The sequence below is a fragment of the Diadema antillarum genome, unplaced genomic scaffold (genome assembly GCF_040938485.1).
Source record: "Diadema antillarum isolate AM-2024a unplaced genomic scaffold, OU_Dant_1.0 seq00001865_RagTag, whole genome shotgun sequence".
In the NCBI taxonomy this organism is placed as follows: domain Eukaryota; kingdom Metazoa; phylum Echinodermata; class Echinoidea; order Diadematoida; family Diadematidae; genus Diadema; species Diadema antillarum.
Genome location: NW_027272535.1, coordinates 550845 through 576202, shown reverse-complemented (window position 1 = coordinate 576202; position 25358 = coordinate 550845). Strand labels below are relative to the sequence as shown.

General features: G+C 38.5%; 1 protein-coding gene across 1 annotated transcript in view; it reads left to right on the top strand.

The window, feature by feature from the left end:
• Nucleotides 1-20100: 20100 nt before the first annotated feature.
• Nucleotides 20101-25358, top strand: part of LOC139712852 (hatching enzyme 1.2-like) — a gene marked incomplete at its 5' end in the record, with an annotated part of 38459 nt that continues 33201 nt past the window's right edge. The window contains one exon of the mRNA XM_071624638.1: nucleotides 20101-20125. Within this exon, the coding sequence (XP_071480739.1) occupies nucleotides 20101-20125 (25 nt within the window). The remainder of the gene's footprint in view (nucleotides 20126-25358) is intronic.

Genomic DNA, 25358 nt, shown 5'->3' with positions numbered 1-25358 from the left:
TTCTATTGATACGTAATTGCGTGATATCTGACGTGTAAAGAAAGAAAAAAAAAAGATCAAATAAGAATACAAATGCTTTCGTCTGTAGGGATTGGAATTACGGACGCCTACTTGATATCAAGAGTTTCTTTCAAAAGGATGAAAAAGCGGCTTCCGTTTTGTACACATCATTGCTCTTTTGAAGCAAAAGGTGTTATCAGTGTTCAAGTACTAGCTTTTAAAACACACTGTCTTACACATACACACTAACACTTTAGTGGCGGATCCAGGGAGGGGAGGGGTTCTTTATTTTTTGTGAAAACAAAAGAAATAAAAAGAAAATTGGGAGGGGGAGACTGGTGCGCCCCCTTTACTTTTGTAAAGGGACCTCTTCATTACGGAATTCCTCGATCCGCGCCCTGCATTCAGACGCATAAACATAAACACCCACGTGAAGATAAATAGACAGAATGATGGAAAGATTAAAAAATGTAGATGAATATATTAAAGGGCTGATAAGTACAGGCATATGTGATATAAATGATATTATTTCTGATATTTAAAGGTTATGATAAAGTGATAGTGAAGGGACGAGCATCCAGACATAAAAATATACAGAAATCAAGACATGTCGAAAAAGAGCTGAACCGATGAAAGAGTGTTAACCGTTCTGTCAGAATAATGAGAGCAATCTGCGGTAAAAGTAGGTGGGGAAGAAAAACACAGGAAGCTGCGCAAGACGCCACAGATATTATTATGATATTCCCGGATAGAGCATGGCGTCGGCGGAGTGCACTGTACAGGCTTACAGCACAGGGAGGCGTGAGGCAAGGCGAGGAGGCAAGATCTGAAGGTCTGGGGTTTATATTCAGGGTGCCCAAGATTAGGGAGACATTCCTCCACCCTCACATTCTTGTGAACTTGAATGTCGGGGCCAGCTTTCGGGGATACGGTGATCCACTTTGCAATAAATATCCCCAAATGGTCTTGTTTGTTGACGTTCTGCAGTATGCCTCTCCTCTCTTTTCTCCTAAATGGTGTGCAGTCAGCAAATGCTACGTCAGCAGGCAGGGCGGTTTTCCGAAGTGTACGTCGCTTGTGCGCCACCTGTCTCCAGTGACTGGCTGCCTTACTTTGGATGCTCGACTCGCGAAAGAGTTCAAATGTGAGAAAACAGTCGCGATGCTGAATCAGTTTGACAGACGGTTCAAGTCAGGTTAAAGAAGACGTTGAAGCTGACTATAAATTGTCTTACATTTTTCAAGTAGTAGTCACGGTAGTATAGTTGCTGTCAGAACAGTCACGTGTACTCAAGTGTGATAATTCAAGTAGTATACTGTAATTACATTTTGCATGTTGGTGATATCAGGGGCAAGAGCTAAACCTCGAGGTTTCCTAACCTCGAGGTTAGGGCCTGCCGTCTGAACGTAACTATTGTATTTAGGCCTATCATTACGTTTAGGTTGAGTAATAACAATTTTTGAAGACAGAATCAGTCCAAGTGGACGCAGATGTGACAATCATAGTACATGTTCATACATAGTAGGCCTATGTTTAGTAGCGACAGTTCTAGCAGTAGACACATAAGCACCCACATTGACTACCAAAATACAAACAAACAATGAGAAAAAGAAACAAACAAATTACCGTGGCCCCTGTATACTACACTTCACTTACGTCAAACTCTGCAGACTTGAAAGAAAAAAAAAACGATAAAAAGTGTAATTCAAGCATCCAAATGAAAATTGTTCTCCCAAAAAGACATCCATCATTTCATATGCCAACTTTTTTGAAGAGAGGAGGTGAAGAAAGTTCACCAATTTTCCCCTCGACCCGACGTAGGCCCTAAATCAGTGGGGCTGCACATGGGCGGGATTGCCACAATGTTACAGCTGATAAGTTGTTGCTTCCAGGACTGTTTCATTTTTCCCCTACAGAGCTATACGTTGGTGGTTATTGTTGTTTTTACCTTTAAAGAAGAAATCCACTCCAAAATTTAATCACTTTCATAAGAAAGAGAAAAACATTCCCTGCAAAATAGTGCAAAAGCGATCAATGTCGGAGAAGAAAGGAAGTTCTGACATTTTGAAATTACGTTGTTTTATTTTTATTTTTTTGCGGAAAACACCTCTTCATCAGCAGTTTTGAACAATAATTATTATTCAAATCAGCTACTATAGATGATGTCATGTTGTCCCAATGTCTTATTCATGTCATATTACAGAAACGACAATGATCTCATCTTATTTCAACTCTATGGATATAAAACTTGCCTTAAAACCACCCAAAATGATAAAAGAACAATGTTAACTCTGATATAATTTGGTATGGGAATTTGCTTTTCCTGTAGTTAGCTAAAACTTATGATTGTTCTTATTTGCATATGATATAACATGCATAAACAGGCAAACGGGATGAGACGCCAACAGTCATTATTTTTTTTACAATGATGTACGCTGTCCTGCGTTGATTTCTACCGATCACTGATACACGAGGAAATACATTTCCCTATACTCCGCGAAAGACATAAAAATGGTCGTCCATATTATACCGGTTATTCATTTCCTTTCTCGTGCTTTAACATTCATTGCAAAGTTCAAATTGAAGTTCAGTTGAAAAGTGCATTTTCTTCTCGACCAAACGAACACATTCACATTCGAACTAAACAATCTACAAGTCTCAGTAGAAAAATCAGTGACAACATAATATAAATACATTGTATGAGCAATTCGAACTAAAACTCAGACTCATTCCATAGGAGAGCATAGACTGTATGGGTACATGAGACAGGATATTGAAGCAACGCAAATATCAGCCCACACTTCTTGGTGCGCTTGATTTCACAAACATCTCCTAACAATAGTGGCTTCCTATAATCCGATTTTATGATCTGATAATTTACCAAAATGACTCGCAAATAAATAAACGAACGGATTGATCCTCAAATGAATAATGGAATGATCCCGTTCCCTAGTTCATGAATCAACATAGTGATAAAGAGACAACTGTGGTCTTCCTCTTTTGTAGATCATTATTCGCAAGAGCTCATCGTATTTTTCTTTTCCTAGTCTCTATACATGCAAAGGCTAAGTATCGCAGAACTGATTTTATTGTCATTTCAGATCAGGAAACCTCTTTATCTATTACTCTCTTCAGCATCTCTCGCTCCCCTTTCTGCATTGTACCTCGGTCTATCTGCTTGTTTGTTTGTTTTTTTTTTGTCTGTCTGTCTGTCTGTCTCTTTCTTTCTGTCTATGCACTTGACTTGCAGGAGTATAAATGTTTGTGCGGGGGGGGGGGGGGGTGTGGGTTGGAAGGGGCGGTAGGTTTTGTGACAGTGGTATAGATGTGGTAGTGTTAACCATTATTGTTAATACTATTGTCATGGGTTGGTGAGTTGAAGCTCCACAACTATAGAGAAAAAGGGTTCCTCTTTATCCAGCGCCAGAATGTATGACCCCAAGCAGCATCAACGAAAGAGATGAAGTCAGTTGACCCCCATCATACTAAGTATCATTCAAAATCAACGAAAATAACTTGATTGTCCGAATTGCGCCTTGGGGGATTGTTCTCCATGTGATGGGGCGCGGACGTTTTCACATGCGTGTTGGTACATGTATGAAAGGGCTCCCACCTGTAAATAAAATGGAATTTCCCAGACCCCTTCACAAAATCGTACCAAAGATACCATAATAAATTAAGAAAAAAATGAATAAAATTCAATAATGCAGTTTGGCAAAAAACTTAACAGCTGCAGATATTGAGTATGAATTCCTCTACAAACTGCATTTTGGTTGGAAGATGGAAGCTTTTCTCATGGAATTTGAAGGGACTATATTTCATTGGGTGCATGTACAGAAAATAAGCGATTTTTTGAGTGAAAAAAAACTCATACTTTGGCTTTGCGGACCCTTGGACAGAGACTGAGCTGAAGAACCCGCCTTGGAAATTTGATGGATGAAAGGGTATATCTCACTTATCCAGGTTAATGGAGATGAAACACCTCATTTCTCCCAGCTATTTTACAAATTTTTTTGAATTTTGAATTTTAACACACGTCTCTCTGGGGAATTATTTACCCGTGTGAGCCCAAAACGTAATTAACAGGATTCATATCGGTAAATTGTATTCAGACGTCTTTGAGCAGCTCTCGGTTATACCGTGGAAACAATGGATGAGGAATATATCACTGTTGTTGGTGTTTAATGAATATCTCTTGCAGACGATTTCATTGATATGTGGGCCAAGTTCGTTTGTTTGGCCTACATCTTTGCCCATATAAACAAAATCATCCGTGACTTTTGACTCAGTTCGATTTTATTATGTGGGACGTGGTTCCCACGGACAGACAAACATACGATGTTGAAGGGGACACCAAGGCAAACGGGAACAATTTGGATGAGTAATAAGGCGACATTTAATAGTCAAGAGGAGATTGTTTCAGCCACCTTGGAACTGTCTGTTTCCTGCTTTTGTCAGACATAATTATAGGCTTGTGTTCGTGTATTTTGTAAAAACCACATGATTTTGTCACGATACTTATTGCATGCTTTATACTCATTTAGTCAACGAGCATTACAAAGTGGATTGGATCGAGTGGTAAACTTTGTTATGGCGAAATGTAATGGATCTGGTGCGATAAGTAGTTTGTCCTTTGCGCTACAATTGATACCCCCACCCCCACCCCACACCCCCATGCACTTACGTTTTTCTGTCCTAAATTGGTCATTAGCTCTTGATACTTCATGGGGCAGTTTGGAAAGCTAGAGGGAAACGTTGTACCAGTCACATTTAATGTACCCTTTGTCGTTTGCTTGTATTTTGTGATTTTACATATCGTAGAAATTTGATTCTATTAACATTGGCACCGAGATTTGATATTCAATCAAGAGAGCAGTGCCCCCAAAGAGGTCGTGAAAGTACACCCAGCCATCGCATGACGAACATTTAACCATTCAAATATTTGGTGCAGGCGGAAGGGTCTCCAACGACATTCCAACTTAAGATGCAAAGAGTCTGATTTGTAACAGCGATAGACACGGTCATCATCCTTTCTATATTTTTAACTTCCTCCCTGCGAGCCATTCATCATCTTTCCGTCTTTCCCACAGAGGAAGATACGGAGGCGGAAATTCAACGTCAAGGTCCACATTCTTTTTTGGTTTTTTCTGAGTCTCGTGGCGCGCCATCGTCGGCCATGGAGTTGATGAATGAGAGGATGCTATAATTTTGCGTGTCTTTTTTGTTTTCTTTTGTTTTCTTTCTTTTCTCTAGTCAGAAGTTACAATCGTTTCCTTCATGTCGATTTGACGAGATGAACCACTGCTTTCACACGTGACAACAGCCTTGCCAGATTTTAAGATTGAAATACAATCGTCATAATACATGCGCGTTATAAAATCATTAAATGCAGCCCCAAATCGCCAGATTTGTAAACCACCAGATTTCACTGGCTATATTAAAGGAAGTCTCTCGGTTTGATTCAATTTCGTTGGACATTGGTTTTAGATACGTAGTTCATGATGCATTTTTTTTTTTTAATTAAGGAGAAAATGCCATCAGTGTTAGGTATTTTGTGTGGAATATGATAGACAGCAATATAATATCAGAGAGATGGAAGGAAAATATTTAGAAATGAATACCGGTAATATTCATTTCCAAATTAGTATATAGTGCTACTGATGTCTGCATATTTTTGTTGGTGTTTTTGTTTGTTTGTTTGTTTGTTTGTTTGTTTGTTGATGTTTTTTTTTTTACTCCATGAAACGTGTGTCATTTTTTTAAATCGATGTTTCGTCAAATTTGAACAATAATTGCAGGCTATCGTATTCTAAAGTGCTAGCCCTCTCCCCCAAAGAAACTGGTATTTGTCGCTCTCTCTCTCCCTCTCTCTCTCTTTCTTAAAATATGTGTATGTTAGGATTATGATAAAACTGAATTTTGAAAGGGAACTATACTGATTCGCTTCATAGTCACAGGGAGATGAGACGAACCTCGCTGGGAGTGCATAGCTCTTCACATGACCCCACGAACAGGTTTTGCAGCTTCTAGCATAAACAGAGGGCTTGAACAGTTTATATATCATTTTAGCTTGCAGCGTGGATTAAACAATAATAAAGTGAAAATAAGAGAATAAAAAAGAGACATTCCATGATACTCAAAAAACCGATGTGAAATAAAACTATCATCACGAATCATCTCCCCTCCGAAAAACCCCTTCAGCGTTTACCCTTTTTTATTTAGAGTAGCCGATTCTAAGTTGTCAACACCTCCTGATGGGTGAACGTACTTTGACCGGCACCCACACAGGGCACAAAGTTCTGTCCCCCTCCCCCCCCCCCCCCCCCCACATTCTCAATTGTAATTTTGATCGTTCCCCGGAAAGTGATAACTGAAATAATTTTTTCCAATGAAGTTACGATCTCTATATTGCACATAATTTATACTGTAGGGGCAAAAAGTACCAGGTGGGAAACAGAAGCCCTTGTGGGCAAAGTTGCCGTGTTTGGGCCCCAAAGAGAAACGGGTTAATCCTTAGAAATTATAACAAGCTGCAAAGCGTTAATCCATATAGGAAGTAGCCTAAAACCAAACAATAATCCAAACAAATGTAATCCAGTGTTATCATACCAGTAAATATTTGATCCACTTTCTGATCCGGGTAAAAACAAAACCACACTGAATTTTGTACGGCTTCATCTACTGTATATTGAGCAGTCTTTTCAAACAACACAACAATAAGGAGACTAAAAGCAGCGGGTAGAAATTCGAAAAAAAAATATGAGAAGAGAAATTTGATTCATGTCGTCATACAGGGCTCATCGCGGTCACATGGATCAATTTCTGCAATTTTGCTCACGCTGTTCTCATGGCGGAGGTCATTATCAGTTGAGTATATAGATTTAATGCGGGATTCGCAGGTAGCAAAACAGAAAGCAATACAAAACAAAACAAAACAAAACAAAACAAAACGACACATGTTCACCATACTATCTGAGGTTCAACCATGGGCTACTATCATGACGATAATATAGTAGCTCCATGGTTCAAGCCAGCGTGTGGTTGCGTTGCACATGCAGGCTAGTACCGGCGGCGGCGTGTTTTGGACAAGATTGTCGCTGTTCCCTCGAGGACTTTGAAGAGGTTTTTGTCCATTCGTTCTGCTTGACCGTCAACATTGTCTTCCTTCACGTCGTCAGATTCATGGCTTATGCATTCATGACTTCAAGATATATAAATAAGCATATGAGTAAAAAGAAATAATTAATAAATAAATGAATACATTATTGAATAGATAACTAAATTAGTTAAAAATACTATTTTTCAGCAATTACCTTCGTCGTCCACAGACGTGATTTTCATGACATTCACAGATTATGATTTGTAAGCTGACAACATTATCTCTTCATATTTGCATGTGTTGTGGGTAATTCGTTTTCTGTGGAAACAATTGAAGCTTAAAGCAAAAAAAAAGAATAACAGTTTTCTGATTTCGAGCTCTTTGTTTCATGATTTGCATGGGGCGGAAACCACAGTAAAACTTATCAAGAGCACCAAGAACAAAAATGTTTAAGTAGAATGATTTATCGATACCTAGCTGAAATCGTGGTGTAGAGGGAGTATAATCTCCAAAACTGTCATAACACTCCTTTTTAATTTCTCTTTCGTCTTTATACGTCAATCATAGCGACGTTTCAGATTAATCTTCGCTTTTTGTTTTTGTCTATAAATTGTGGACTGCAAGATACAATAAACACATTACAAAGACGAGAACAAAGAAAAAGGAAACCAAAATAATTCTAGACTATTATGATATTATAAGACAAAAACGAAAATGTGACATCGATATCACTCTGCATTATCAACTTCTTGGAATGTCTCGCGCAGACATGCTGGTTTATATACTCCCGTTCGAAATGACTGCAGATAACCTTCGGAAGTTGGTATTTTACACCGAGGTGAATTCCGCTTGTTGTGCTGTCTGGTATAAATGCACAAAATGCATCACAGTTATTTCCGGTCGCGGCTCAGCCGCTTCCGTTCTAAACTTTGTTCTTACATGAGTTCGTTGCAGATAATACTTATGCCAAAATAGAAGCCAAGCACTCGGTTGAAATTGATATCGTATCGAATCTACCAATTTCAGAAAAAAAAAGGAATGTAGAGAGAAAGCCGTGGGAGTGTCTATTTGATCTCTTTAGATACTATTGATGCTCAGTTAAGTATTTGCATATCTTTAACAGCAGCATATTCACATCATAACCTCAGCTAAACAAAATGTTATGATCAAAAGAAGGTGAACATTAAATACGAAGATAACAGTTGACTTTGAGCACATTTAAACAGAAGAAAACTATCAATAGATTTCACATTTCATGTGATGAGAGAAAAGAGACGTTTATGATCATGAAGCCTTTAATATTGTTTATTCTTGTCAAGTGATAATGAATATTGGTGAAAAGACAGAAAATACAGATTATAATCAGTTTTTCAGATAAATTTGTACTTTTTTAAAAATTCCCATCCCAGCAAACCCTCCTCTATTCCTCTCTTTTCTCCCCTACCAATCTACGCAAAGTGAACAAGAGCTACAATGTATACTGTTGTGCTGATTGGTAATTATGACGTGGACAAGATTATCAAGCTAGAAAGAAAATTCAAAGTTGACGGTACGAATTTCTATCCATGATATAAAATGCTGACTTCTTAGCATAGAAATAATAGTACATTTTCAAGGATGAGTTTAGACACTATAGCAAAGTTCATTGAGAAATGTAACATGCCATTGAGTATTACTTTAACAAGGTCCCAGTGTTTTGCTTTTGTTTGGATGATGTATTGAATTGAATTGATGCTACTCTGTGTTAGTAATTCTAGTTTTCGTGAATGTGAACTTGAGTATGTACATGTATGCTGAAAAATAACATAATGGAGGTTACCTAAGGTGAGATATGTTAACATGATTTGCATACCAATAAAACCGTTCATAGAACATACATTATGGGTATGTTTTTTAACTCCTAATGATAATCTGGAAGAAAAGGATATATCACGTGGGCGAAGCATAGAGTTATTGGAAATGAAACATTACTTGAATTTTAAATGATGTGGCAGAAAATCTGGGTGAAAAAATAAACCACCACCAACAACAACCTAACACAGGAACTTTTCCGTGTTCACCATAAATTTGAGCCATCGTGAAATCAAAACAGATTATGCCAAAGCGATACGTACGTGACATGCAGCAATAACAGTATAAACATCAGTGAAAGTTTGGGGACAATCGCACAATCCGTTGAAATGTTAAAATTTTTAAAGTATCTGCGCAGTCACTGCTGGATGAGAAGACTACTACAGTACTACAGTGAATGATGTCACATGCTTAGAACAATATATAAGGAAAATACAATGAGAATTTCACAAAATTTCATTTTTTGACCAAAAAAAAAGTGTACACTTCCTCGACTTGTCACTGACGTATGTTAAGGATAATAATTATTATTCTCCCTGTCTTCTGAAAGAGGCAAGTCCAGTGTTCTTTTTTATATGCGAGAAAAGTGAAAATGATATGTCAAATTTTCTTTATATTTTCCCTATACATGTGCATTATATCGTTCTGCACCTGTGACATCACAAGCTGTAGTAGTCTTCTCATCCAGCGATGGCTGCACTGAAACTCCAAAAATTCATAACTTTTGAACGTATTGTCCAATTTTCCTCAAACTTTCACTGATGTATTCTATCAATATTGCTGCATTCTCTCCATTCACATGTATATGAAGGTGAACTTGTCCTTTAAGCTTACCTTGACAACAACAACAAAAAATGACAAATTAAGGTGATCCGATCTTTTTTTTAATCAATGATTCGAGTCCTGATACTGCAAAGTCTCAGCTACAACATATCAAAATCTGAGAGAAATTCACCGAAGCATAAGTAAGATAGTGCTCGATAAAGAGAGTCATGTCAATTTTCACATCTAAAAAATTCCCTCCCATAGAGATAACACGTCATAGCAAAGATAGAAAAAGAAGTACATATGACCTTTGACCCCACTTTGCACAGACAAGATGGCATCTGAGCAAAAAGTGGTTATTTTATGAAATGATCCCTGTAACATGGTCTTTACGTGTGCAAAATATGGGAAAGATAGGACATGTATTCACCAAGATACAGGATGAAACATCTATGACCTTTGACCCTAATTTACATACCCAAGATGGCGTCTGATCAAGTAGTTGTGATTTTATGAAATAATTTTCGTGACATGAACTAAACATGTGCAAAATATGAAGGTGATAGGGGCTGTTTTTCTTGAGTTATTGCAAAGAAAGTTGCAAAAAGAAAGAAATATTTCAATACATCGAAGATAAACTTTAATTTCAACCAAGTTTTTTTACGTGATCCCGACAACGTATGAAAAAACGAAGGGCACACTTACGATAGCCCTACATCTCAGCTACAACATATTAAAATCTTAGAGAAATTCACCGAAGCATAAGTGAGCTAGTGCTCGATAAAAATAGTCATGTCAATTTTCATTTCCATAAAAATTGCACTCCCATAGAGATTACACGTAAACTGGTCAAATTTGACAAGGTTACCTTCAATCCATTTTTTTGAGGTGATGTCGTCATCAAATCAAAATTGTTTAATTACATTTATGAAAGAACATTTCATAAGCTACAATATATTGAAATTTGGGTGAAAATTGGCAAAGGATTAGTGAGATACGCTCGAGTAAACTTGAAATTTGATGACGTCATTTTGAAAATTTACTTTTTTTACTTTATTAAGAAATTTGATATCTTTTAATCATTTTATCAGCATAGCCAGCCCATGAAATGACATGTACAAGTCATCACCTTTCAGAATATGTAAAGAAAATGGGGGGTCACCGCCCATCCTGACGAGTAAAATTCGATTTAAAATTGGCGGTTTTTTGGCATAGTTGCACTGTGTATCCCCATTGACGCACGCGCGGAATTTTGAATTTGACGGGCCCGTATGACGTCATATTGAGTCGGATCGACTTGAAACTTGGTAGAAATATTCCTTGAAATTTCGGACATCCGATCCGTGTGAAAAAATTGAAAATTTCAATTTCATATTAGCTGTGCGTGCGTATATGTGCGCGCGCGTACGCGTCCGTCCAATTTTTTCAATTTTTCAAAAAATGCTCCAAATGGTCTGAAACGTGTGCAAAAAAAATTTGAGCTGGATTTGAGCATACAAATATTTCAACGCGCGCGTACGCGCGCGTTTTGAGATAAATATGAATTTTGAGAATATGAGTAGAATGCGCTTGACTTGAAATATATGTGACGTAAATTTCATTGAAATATTCCATTCCATTAATGAGATATGATTGAAAATGTGTTTTCATATAATGACGTCATAGTGACGTCACGGTCGACTGATCACTACGATTTTACTTGACCCGTCGTCTTTGGGACATGATACATATATGGTATAATTTTGGCATTGATAGGAAGAGGACTTTCTGAGCTAACCGATACACAAATTTTGTCCAGAAATAAAGAAGAAGAAGAAGAAGGAAAACAAAGAATCAGTACAGATACAGAAGGTGATCCGAGAGGATACTCGGATCACCTAAAAAAGGACACTGTGACTGCACCGTCTACCCGTCCCTGACTTGCAGCACATGCACCTGATTTTTCGGGCTCTTTCGCGGGTTGCCCGACGGGCTTACCGGCTCTGCGTGCGATCACGTCTGTCTACGACTAATGACGGCACACGTGTGGAGGTCGTAGGTCAGTGTGTGCAGAGCCATGTGGTCATGGCAAAATATTGAGCGCGTTCCAGATTTCACCCACGTCTACATAATTTCACGCAAAATTGAAAAGAAAAAAGTCACAGTTGATTCCCCAACGTACAATAAACAAAACAGGTCCACGAAAAACAAAAACAAAAGCAAAAAAAAAAAAAAAAAAAAACCGCTACACGAAGGCTATAATGTGCCAAGGGATAAAATTGTATTGAAAAAAAATATATATATATATGAAAGAATGCAGATATATGACTTTTCAACTCACTTGATCTGCAGTTGTACTGTTTGCTATATTAAACGCACATTAAGGAATGATAATGTGCATAAATCCCGGTAAACTTTTTAGTAACGACAACTTCAGTGAAACCCATGAAAATACCTGAATATAAAAACGACCCAAGTCCAAATTTGGCTATCGCGTTTGAAAGCCATTTACGTAGTCATGCAAATACAGATAATCATTCAAGTGACTGTTTTATATTCAAATTTGAATTAATAACACCCCAATAACCGAAAACACTTAAGGGAGTAGGGATTTTTTTATTAATTTCCATTTTTCCTAAATTTTCTCTAATGGACTTGGGTCGTTCTTATATTCATATACTCAAATGTATACTTGTATCAATAACCATATTGGCCAAGAGCGAGGGGATGAACAAGGGCTGTGTTGTTGGAAGCCCTTTGAGTTGTCTAAAATCCGTGGAATTTGATATCGTACTCCGTTTGTTTTGCAGTATTCCCATTTATTTTGTGTAGCCCCAAGGAATTTGGGGAATATAATGTATATATTCTGTCCCGTAAATCCCCACTTCTTCTTCTTCTTCTTCTTCTTCTTCTTCTTCTTTTTCTCCTTCTCCTCCTCCTCCTTCTTCTTCCTCTTCTTCTTATTTTGCTTTTTCTTCTTTTTCTTCTTCTTCTTCTTCTTCTTCTTCTTCTTCTCCTCCTTCTCCTCCTCCTTCTTCTCCTTCTTCTACTTCTTCTACTTCTTCTTCTATGTTTTCTCAATTTTGATTGCGGAATGCCAGCCCCTTGGCACTGTAGTGGGAGAAAATATCACGGTTTGACGAAAGGAACAAACAAGTATAATGCCTCCTGCAGTTCTCTTCGCGAACTGAATGCATATTTCTTGGCTGTAAATGGTGGAAGCAGCACGTACGCCCATGGTGCTTTCCAAAACAGTACTCATCGAATAGGAAACATTCACTCTCATACATCACTCGTCGTGTGAGCAGATAGGTGCAAAGAAACAACAACAACCCAACAACAATAAAAACAAAAAATCTTTATCATTGGTATTGTCGTGGAGAGTGCAAGGCCTATCATCATCATCATTATTATTAGAATTGATGTCGATATTGTCGTTATTATTGATGTAATTAATGTAATCAGAAATGCATTTATCTTATTGTCGTCACAGTATTACTGTAGTAATTTACTGCTTGGTGATGCAGGTAGGACCCTGGACAATTTTTCTCTAACGCAAGGGCATTGTCAGCTAATGACATGCCGTTATGAAATTTCAAGTTAATGATAATTATGCATTATGCCCTCTAAAATTAAGTTTAGAAGTGACATCATTCCTTAGTTAGTTTTCTTTGATCTCTCTTTTTTCCCCCTGTCTTTCTATTTAAAGGAAAGATTAATGGTAATCCTGATGCAGAATGGCTGCATGAATATGGGTAGGGAAATCATACAGTGATATTCATGCCATATGCTTCATGCCGATGAGAAGCCTCTACATGTATCTTTCCTTCCCAGATTAACAATTATGCTTATGAACAAAGAAATGGGCTGACGAAGTAACATAGTTGCTGGCACGTTGTTCTACATCGCCTGACATTACTGGACTACGGTGAAAGCAGTCAACTGTACTTGTGTGTCGAAGCTGTCAAAATGAATTAGCGTCATGATGTTTCGATTCGTTACGCGGAGTGTGCAACTTTCCCGCGCCTGTTCGCAGCGTATCTGCTTCACAACATTGACCGTGAAGATTATGAAGTCAAAACCGCGCACATGCAAGCTCATTTTGCGAACAATCACGGAGCGTTTTCCCAGTTGTTGCTCTTGTATCTGTTGCTCCCTGCCTTTTGTTCCCTGTCGATCCTTGAGCGACAGAGGAGAAATGAAAAGATAGAGAGAGGGAAAAAATGAAGAGAAAGAGGGAGAGACGGATGCCTTCCAGGAGTCCAAAGAATCACAACCTCTGATTCACCTCCGATTCGACACACATAATGTACCCCGTGTTGTTCTTACAATTAGTTTTAAAGATTCACTGTGTTCTGCTAATGGAAAATTGTAAAACAAAAACAAAAACAAACAAACGAAACACACAGAGAGAGAGAGAGAGAGAGAGTGCGACGCAGAAGGGAAATAGATGGATAGACGGACACCTACAGACAGACAGAAGAATTTAGACAGACGGTTCATCCAGAATGGGTGATGAATGAATATTGGAAATGACCTCATAATCTTTGATCTTCATATTATACAACCCTGTGTGTCGAACACATTCCAACCCATGTTGCTAATACTATCAAACCACTGATATTTGCAGGAGGGGGTGGGATTCATTGTCACCAGAGTATAACACATGAAAAATGTAAGGCTTAGAATTGTCATTTTTAATCAGCTTTTGGCCTATTATGCTTTCGTTATCATGGAATGAACAAAGCGAGTTTTACTGTATGAAAATTTTCTTTTGGTAGGGATTTTATAAACCATGTCTTCCCAACATAGCAAGACGCCGCTCTGCACGCTACTAGACAATAATTGCGTGAGACAATTATGGTACAATTGCAGTTGCCTACTTTGTCACTGATTGTATCTCATCAAAATGTTCCGTTTGTGTCACTTTTATTCCGAATTACTACGGCTGCACTACAATAGGGTAATAGATTGTGATTTTAAATCTTAAAGTATTGTTCACCATTTGCTGATAAAATAAAAACCCAGCTGTAGTGCTTCAAAATAGTTCTAAAATGTGAGTTAGGGACAGAAACAACCAGTGTATAAAAGTTGTCGATGGTAAGTATTGTTAAATGTACGAAATGTGAACGATAGTAATGGTTTAGTGAGAAAAAATAGTAATAATTATGTCCTCATATTTTAGGCTTTATTGCAAATTTTTTATATAGTTGGATGTTTTGTGATACAACTGACCTACACATAGGCCCTATGCATCAAATGTGATAACTCGAACATTTTTAGAATCACTGCTCCCAATGGTAATGGGACTCTTGGATTAGAATCATGCCATGTGGGGACTTCTTGGTCCATGCATGGAGGTGACACGAAGCACTTCCCTGCTCCATGCTTTTTCACCAGGCAATGCTGGGTTGATAAGTAACAGGGCTGATACCAACCTAACGAGGAGGCGAAGGCGACACGAAGGAGGAGATGGGGGAGGGGGAGGAGGAGAAGAAAAATTGTAGAAGTAAAAGTAGTGGAAGAAGGCGATGAAGGTGATCGTGTTTTTTAATTATAATCATTCTTACCATAATCACTGCGACAAGTAATTATTACATGGCTTGTATTAGTAGTAGTCAACAGGCACAATTATGATATTCAAGGCACAGGAGAGAGCAGATATCAAAGAGTCAATACTCATCCCCCTTCCGCCCCTCCCTTTTTCTCCAGCTCTTGGTTATAAATGTGTGATTAGTGCTACTACATGCGTACAGGTATGCCTCTACCCTCTTACATCTATGGCCCCTTATATACCGTCTGGCATGACGTGCTATCAACGTGCATGCAGTGATAAGTATGTGTACATTGCGTCGAGAAAATAAGTGATAAGGAATACCATCCCGCGGCCTTGAAGCCAGACTATACCCATGATGTCACAACGCCATGTGCTGTCATTATGCGACATTCCCCTATCATTATTAAAGGCGCTTTCCCTAATCGGGTAAGCCTCCGAAATCTAATCAGGTCGTTACCCCTTTCGACTTTTCGTGGGTTTCGACTTGGCAGTCGATACGTGTATTTCTAACTCGCCGCCTTCGTAATTGACGCAGACATGTTCGCCAATCAGCTGCCAATAGTGCATTGTATTTTTCGTGACCTTTGTAGGCGTTTTCTTGGGAAAAATGTTTCTATTTCAGATAATTTTATGTATTTTTTTAATTCAAGTGACACAAGTATGGGATTGCATTATTCTCATTACGTGTTTGAATTATTGGACTCTTTTCTCTTCCATACATAAGTTTTCTTAAGTCATTCGTTTCCTCTAAAGAAAGTGTCATTTATATGAATATAATGATTTGTGTATTATTTTATCGCCATACAGCTTTTCTTATAATTTGTATGTAGAAGTTTTATATCTCAATGTATTTGTATAGGGCCTACATATTTTCGACTTATAAATGAACTTTTACGTCACTACTCCCATTGTCATATCGATTTCTTGAACTATTATCTTAAGGTGTTCGGGTGTTCTTTGGTGAGTTTGAGGTCTTTAGACGTTAGACTTTGTAGAATGTGATGCACAATTTCAGAACAAAATATAAGATTAATCCGTTCTCCGTTGGAAGACATTATGCCACTTTCTTTTGTTTGAGTTGTTAAATTATTAGGATTTGTTTTCAGCTGACACTTGTATTATCTTTGTCGTTGTTTCAATGACAATCAAATGAATAGACATATAATGAATGATAACCAGATGAATAGATAGATAGATAGATAGATTGATAGATACTAGTAGATAGACAGATAGATACTAGATAGATCTATAAGATAGATAGATATAGATATAGATAGATAGATAGATAGATAGATAGATAGATAGATAGATAGATAGATAGATAAATAGATAGATAGATATTGGAAATATGTAGCTTTGCGAGCGAAACCAGAGTTACTAATAGGGTAGAAAAGTCAACAAAAGAAGGGCGACGAGAGATTTTTTTTCTTTATACTAGTCTTCCCTTATTCATTTGATATGAATAGATTTAAGATCCATTCGCGAACAGAAGCATCTACTTATTCAATCTCGTACAGTGACATACTCACTGCCTGGATGGAATTCATTTTCACTCATTCGGTTGTACATACTGGTAATTTAATTATATTTTGTGTGTGTGTGTGTGTGTAATAAGTTCTCACATATCTTTTCATTTAGTAATCCGTTCCTTAATTCATAAAATTCTTGAATTATTGCGCAGAATGAAATGGGTGAGAGACACGGTGTGTCCTTCGAAAGTAGTCTCGAGAGTAGCAATGTAAAACAGTATAGTACATATAATTTTATTATTTTATTAAGTGATATTTGTAGATAAACTGCTCACGAATCGCAGCTGTTCAATATCTGTCAAATTAGATAATTTTAGAAAGTGCCATGTATTATTATCTGTTATTGAGGAGTTTTTGCTCGTTAAAATAGTAAACCCTCCCTCCCCCCCAAAAAAAACAACAACAACAAGAAAACAAAACAAAACAAACAGGAGACACAAAGAATAGCATTCTTTCATTCCCCAAATTATAGTATCGAATGCTGATGACACGAGTTACTTCATTATCTCGGTGTTAGATTTTTATTTCAAACTGGATGGAATATTGCTAGATTTATCTGTATTCTTGCAGGCATATTCGTATTTTCTAAACTTGTTCTTGTGTTGTTGTTGTTGTTTTTTCCTTTTTGCTTAACGTGCCTATAGTTACCCGTCAGCATTTACCATCTAGAGCCATTTATTTCTCGCCGGAGCAGCTGGCCGAACGTAGTCGCCTCTGATCGCAATTGTCATCACCGGCGACAAGCGGCCGTAAACTAGAATATTGCGCCACAGTCACGACAGTCATTGCCGGGTCACGCTCTTGAAATGGCCGCAGTCCGCTCGCATTCACGAAATGCCAAGATCGTACGCTGACCTCACGAAAGCAATCCCTGCAAACTTAATCAAATGCGCAATTACATGGTCAAAGTGTGATCTGCGGTGGATTTAAAGTACATCAATGGTTTTTGAGTGTCCATGCTCTTATTGGGAATAATAACACAGTCACCTCATAAAATCGAGCACACTGGACGTGAGAAGTTTCCCTGCCATCGGACAATTCTTACGAAACTTATGGAACTTGAGGATTTCTGACGTTAGTGATCTTGATGACTACACGCATGCAAATTAGTTGAGATAGGGTGTCTGTGGCTTTCATAACTCATATTATCTCTCACATTATTATCAACTTAATTCATTTTTTTTTTTAATGTAGGCCCTCTTAAAAAAAGATTCTCTTATGAATATAGGTACTATTATATTTATGAACAGCGATATGGATATGAAGCGATAACGTCATCGTCCTTATTCGCATAGATGGTTGTGGCAATCATTATTCCGTAAAAATCTTCAACTTTCGACTATTGTAACTTTCTTATTATTAATTGTTCACAAGGAAAACGAGATGAAAACAGAAAAGAAAAGAGGGGAGCAGAGTTGAAAGGAACAATGGAGACGGGTTGCTACACACCAATCCCTGACATGAGCTGATGTGATACATGTACCGAATTTGTGAGACAATGAGCTCAAACACACACTCGCGCACACTTACACACACACACACACACACACACACACACACACACACACACACACACACACACACACGTACAAACACATGCACACATTGTCACAGATGTACAGAGAGGATAGAAAAGACATGGGAGACCACCCAGAATCGTGCGTTCGATTCTAGTCCCAAGAAGGCGTACGATCCTATCATGGTGTCCTTTCCAATCTAACCAAGATATCACACGCACGCAGTATCATGCAATTCAACCAACGTCCTGTTTACATTTCGGGATCATCGTGACAAATAGAGGAAACTTTGATAATCGCAATCTCAGCAGTTCAAGAGTGTGTGTGACTGAATATCTCTCTTTCTGTCTCGCTGTACTGTTTAACTCATGTTCTCTTATATTTCTCTATCATTGACACCCTTGACACCACCCTCCTCAAACCTTTCTTTCTATGTAATCTTGCTTTCAAATGTTGGGTGTTGTTTTGTCTTTTCCCTCATTTACTGCTGCTTTCTCTGATCGTCATGCAATTTTTCCCCGCAGAAATGAAATGAAAGACGGAAATCGCATCCAGGTTCTCCAAATCTTTGCAATAATCATTATTTATATGAATGTATTATAATTCTTTCATTATATGATATATTCATATCATCAACAAAGAAACATACATGCTACGCCCAAAAGATGTGCAATGAATGACCAACGCTAGATAACACATACAATGTATTTTAAACCCTGTTCCATCTTTAAACTCATTGCTTAACATGCTGGATGGTTTTGCGAATCCTTAATGTTAGCTTCTCTTCTTTTCTTTCTGAATAATTAAAGTCATAGATAATGCTTCGTGCAACCATACAGTGTATCCGTTTTCTCTCACGTTTCCCACGTGTTACATAGGCCTGTACATACGTGCTATATAAACCCTTCTCCAGTGACACTACTTTTTTTGGGGGGGGGGAGGGGGGAGGGGGAGGGGAGTTTTTAAGATGATCTTATCTGGCTCGTTGCAGTGGGTGTCCTGACGTTTTATAATCCAGTGCGCTAGTTTTGACGGGTGTGGTCAAAGGAGAACCTTTGCTTGTTCCTCCAACCGATTCCGAGGCACACACCGAAAGGGAGAGATCAGGAGAGAGGACTTTAGGAAGGAACAAGACGACCAGATGGTGATAACGATTTTTTCCATATTTTTGACAGAAGTGAGAAGGTGAAGAGAGAAGGGATTGCTAAGTTTAGACCCAAGTTTGACTGACGAGGCCGCCAGAGAAACGCGCGTGATAGAAATGCAAGGTCCCTCGCATTGCTTCGATCGGCATCTGCTTGTAGTAGAGTTAGCCAGTATCATCCTGTTTCATCCGTAGTTTGTTCTTTCGACTTATCTCAGTGGTGACAACCATTCGAGGGTTGAATGTGATGGTTGCGTAATTCAAGTGTCTCAGAAGCGTGTTTGTTTGTTTGTTCGTTTTTTTTTCTCTCTCTCTTCTCAGGGCATGCAACATTTCTTGCGCGTTAATTGATAGAAAAATAATAATATTATGTAAATTATTATGATAAACATACAAACACAAACACACACACACACTGCACACACACGACACACACACAGTTTTAGCAGGGTACCATTAAAATAGAATTGATCATTTGACTGTATTTCTTGTAAAAGTGCATAGAATTATTGTACATCGCTGCCAAAATTAAGCCCAAATGACGAGGTAAATATTGTGTTACACTCTGAATTCAGGAAAGCTGCTGTAAAAAGAGTAGAAATTTTGCGGCAGGAAAGATTAATTCTCTGTTTACTTTGTTCCCTCTTATCTTTCTGCAGGACACGACCGACGACACTCCGGAAGGTGAGTTTAAATAACATTTTCAATAGCACACAACACTCAGACAAAAAGACCTCAATTGCGAATAGAGAGAGATTGGATTTGTTAAATGAGCGGTTTCGGAGTAACCAATCAGAGTACTCAAAACAACTGTACATGGGTGACGATTTTGCATGAGTATGGTGTGTGGAACACCTTGATATAGCAATTTCTAGATAAATAGTGCATGTCATTTGATGCACCAATTACAGTTGTTGTACATGCTCGTCCTCCAATCCGTTTTTTCTTCTTCTGATTTTTAAGCCTTTACATTTGATGTGACCACAAACTGCTCCCAAAGTGACAATGAAAATTATTTCGTTAGTCCACTGCAGATTTGTCATTTGAATACTTCAAGAAAATTCCAGTTTAAAATAGATGTAAGCCGAATATCGCATTATGATTGACTTTGCCAAAGATGGTTGCCCACATCTAAAATCTGGGTGTTTACATAATGGTCTCCATGAAACATCTTATGATATTGCTAAACCATTTTTTCTCTCTCTTCTTTCTTTCTTTCTTTCTTCTTCTTCTCCTTCTAATAGTCAGCTGATACTACTACTGCTACTACGACTGCTACTGCTTCTACGACTATACTTCTAACACTACTAATACTACTTAGACTACAACTTTTTCTTCTTCTTAATGTTTTGTGTCTGTTCGCTGTCTTCACGTGTGTTGAAGTGTTCGGAAATGCGTCCTTTGGAAGACATCGCTAAATTAGATTTTACTGAAACTCGTGTTCATTGGTCATTTGGTTACCTCAAGCAGGAGAGATACCAACACACATCGCACCAATCTGCAAGTCAGGGCATCGGAAACTCTTTTACCATACGTTGTAACTCCCTTGAGCATGGTGCAACGTAAAACGACGTCGCAGAAAGAGAATGTAGGCAAAATACTTCTCATTTCCCATGCATGATACGCGTGAGAGCTGTTTAAGGATTTGTCGATATTGTGATCACTTACATTTGTCGCAAGAACGTAGGTTACCTACTCCCAATTGCTCACATTTCGTTGGTTCTGCCGAGATAATGCCAGCAATAACTGAAGTTGTATTCGTTAGAAAGTGATTTATTATAACAGTTATCAAGTTTAGAATTTCTTTTCAAACACTGAAAACATAAACTCGGGTCGGTCTTGCAGCGCTAAATCCCTAGTAACATCAATGATGGTGGTACTAAATAATTGAAACAACTGTGTAGATGAATGTTAGACACCCTGTACTAGCACCGCAATTTTCAATAATGTATGACGTGGGGGGGGGGGGGGAGGAGCCAGGAGTGCAGAGGACGTTCAAGTGCTTCTCCACGGTAAGAGGAGAAGGGAAATTACACCCGCTCTCAAGTGAACATGCCCTAAAGGGTGGATTTTCCAACCTCATCTCATCTACACCCCACCCCCCCCCCCCCCACCCCAGCGCCTCTTGGAAGGGTCACTTGTTATTGGTAGGAAGTTAGCCGATTTGTCAAGAACCCCTGGTCAATATCCGGCGTAAGAGGAAGAGACATAGTATAGCAGAAAGGTGGAGAGGGTGTATCTTGGCTAGAATGATGAAGAGACTCTGTGGACTGGGAAAAGTCAAGTGCTTGGGGTGGTAGGGTTCGGTTCTGTCTACAGGCAGTGCTTTTTTTTTTCTTCACAAGAGTCTGTCTTATTTGAAGGAATTCGAATGCATCATAACGCATGTACAGCGAGAAAAGTAATGAGTGAGAAGATCTGGCAGTGCACAATGTCAGAAGTTTGTCGATCGTGCTGTTGTGTGTGTGTGTGTGTGTGTGTGTGTGTGTGTGTGTGTGTGTGTGTGTGTGTGTGTATGTTTCTTGAATGTGTTTTTGTTGTGCTTTACGCCCTCATTTTCATGGATATCTTGAATTAATGTCTCCGGTTTTTAAGAGGTATAACCTCGAGACAAAGCGCCCGCTGTCGTCAGTTCGTGTTTCTAACCTGTCGGCATTGAGATGTTCCCCTTTACGCTGAAAGACCGTTAAGGTTTTCCACAAAAGAACATGCCGTTCATGCCGTTATACAAATCAGTTTGTCCTCCCCAGTAATTGTTAACGCGTTGCCGACAAGGCGGAAAGCGATCGTGCGCGATAAAGCTGTGAGCGTGCTTGAAGTTAAAAGCTTCCCCATGATAAACTTGATTTGATTGCAGTACAACCACACCTTTTAAACTAAACCGCGCAAGTTCCGTGAAAAGGGGACATATGATAAGGAAATAATTTTTGTTTTAAGATTCCATCAGTTTCCCAGAAAATACAATGACAAATGTATAGATAGATTAGCTAAGTTGTGACGTCATTGGTTCGGAAGTTACTTGAATGTAAACCTTCACTATACATTTAAGCACTTGTGGAAGATAGGATCAAGTGAAAAGGAGCAGTTAACTCACATAATCGACATCCAGTTGCTGCTAACTGTTGTAATATGCTTGCCTCGATGACTTCGATAAAAGGTAAGGAGTTGTTGTTATACTATCGAGCAAAAAGCACGAGAGCTATGGAAACGATAGCATCACATTTTCGAATTTTACCTATTTCCAACTATACCAATTTAACTTTTTTTTTCGCTATAATTTTATCATACTAAAAGAATCAAATTTGTCTAATTTTGTATCCGCCTTTAATCATACTCAAATTATTTTGTTGGTGAGATTTTACTAATTTCACTTCCATGTTTCCTTTCACTCCCAATACGCAATATCCCAATATGCAATCAGCATACACGAGAAAAACAAGCATACAACAAGAAGAGTTGAGATTGAAATTTTGTTTGTTGATCTGCATTTTCCTAGACATCTTGTCATTTCGCTATACCAAGCCAATAAAAAGTTAATTTCCCCTCCTCTGATGGTATGAGACACATTAATGCGCGGGCGTCTGTGTGTTTAACTGTGTTAATCATTCGTACGCTATTTAGTCAGTAATAATTATGTGTGTTAGTCATTCGTACGTTATTTAGTCAATAATAATTATGAGTGTATAACTCGGTGTTTTGTGTTGCTTTTTTTATTTTTCGATGGCACGAGCAGTAAATGCACTATACCATTTTATTATGTACTCACAGTAGTTCTGTCAACACTAGAAAACGCCATCCAGGCGTGTCAACAACCTGCATGGCTTCCCACTTTGATGCGTGAACCGTAATGCCTGCTGACATTTTCAAGCTAGACCAAACAGCCGTATTTATTTCGGTGGCCTGTTTTGAGAAAAAAGGGCTTTTTACACTTGTAAATTTTTGCTTAGCCCCGGACCAACGGTGGGGCTAAGGGGGGGGGGGGGGGGGGGGGGCCTTAGCCCCATCGTTGGTACGGGACTATCCTTAGCCCACTTTCTGTTTACACTCGTTTTTGCCAAAGTGGGCTAGCCCCACCGATAGTACGGTACTATCTGGCCCTGCAAAATAGCAGGGGTTAGCACCGCAATTGCGGTGCTAGCACCGCAATTGCGGTGCCAAGCAAGTGAGTGTAAACAGAACGAAAAAATAATCCTGGGCTAAGCGACGGAGACGAAGTCCGACCCTCACTGACCAATCAGAAACGAGGCAATGAAGTGCTGCCGGTGCGTGCGTGTACGTGTACAGTACACAGCGTAATTATGAATATTCATGTGGTTTGGAAAGTCCGGGGCTAAGAAATACGAGTGTAAAAAGGTCAGTTTTCTCCTTAGCCCCGGACAAGAGATAGTACGGGACTAATTGGCGAGTGTAAAAAGCTGAAAAAATTGGTACGGGACTAACGATAGTCCTGGGTCAGAGAAAGTCCGGGGTTAAGAAACACAAGTGTAAAAAGCCCTTTAACGAAAGAAAATACAAACATGGCCACGCGATTTTAGCGCCAAAACATTGCTGATTCACGCGACACATCCCGTGTAAATTGAAAATTGCTGGCGAGGGCTGTGCGTCCTGATAAATATTGTTGATATCGGAGGCCTTACAGAGAAACAGAAAAAACGAAGAACAAAATGAGACATGGCCAGCCATGCAAGATTGTTTGGTCGGATTCCGACGGCAAAAATATTTTGCGACGTCATTGTCTCGACATAATTACGTGCCGTGCACTCAATTTGTTTTCATAAAATTGGTGATACTGCACTTGATATCATGGTAAGAAAACTGTAAAAAGAAAATCAACAATATCACAAATTAGCTTAAGAGACATATTAAGATAACCTAATGCACAAAAATGAACCTCAAATAGCCTGAATAAAATTATGTATACATACTCAAACAAAGGTACAAATACATGATTAAAACACAAATATGTTGATATTCTAGAACAAACGTATATCTAGTGGTGTAGCACAGACTTTTAGTGAATTTCAAGAAACTTGCATAAAAAACAAAGCTGGTACTAGGGCCTATAAACAAACAAGTTCCCTTCAAAACCAAAAGTGAAGAATTTTAGTCATTTGATTTGTGAAGCAATACATGAAATACCAAGCACGTATGTAATAAAAAAGTGTCATTGAAGTAAATGAACAGAGGAGACATGTATAAAGAATGTCAACTAAGACGTACTTAGGATATGTCTAAATCAGGGAGGTGTCTCACCTCCCTGGTCCAAACAAAGTAATGGAGCGAACTTATTATCCACACAAGCACACGTCCAACCCCACCCCCCACCCTCCCCCCCCCCCCCCACACACACAGAGACACAGGAATACCTGAATATAAGAACGACCCAAGTCCAAATTTGGTTATTGTCTTTGAAACCATTTACGAAGTCATGCAAATACAGATAATCATTCAAGTGACTGCTTTACATTCACATTTGCATGAATATTAAACATCCCAATAACTGGAAAGACTAAAAGCAGTAGGAAGTTATTGATACATCTCTATTTTTCCCAAATTTTCTCTAATGGACATGGGTCGTTCTTATATTCAGGTATTCATAGGTATATATGCATCCATACAAACCCAAACAAATTAAGCCAACAACACAGTAGGCCTACATGTCGTATCATGTTACGAGGCAACCGACATGCAATATTCAAGATGTCATTCATCTATTAAACTTAAAATCACATGTTATAGAAAGTACATGCATGTTGCCTATAATGTAGATTAAAAAGTTTAGTCGTATTTAAGGGGAAAAACCAATACAATAAGACTAAATATAATGCTAGAAGGTGCTTGATAGGAATACAAAAGATAACAGGTGATCAGTGGGCTTGGAAGAGAAGTCGTCTGTTTCGTTCACTGTTCATATAAG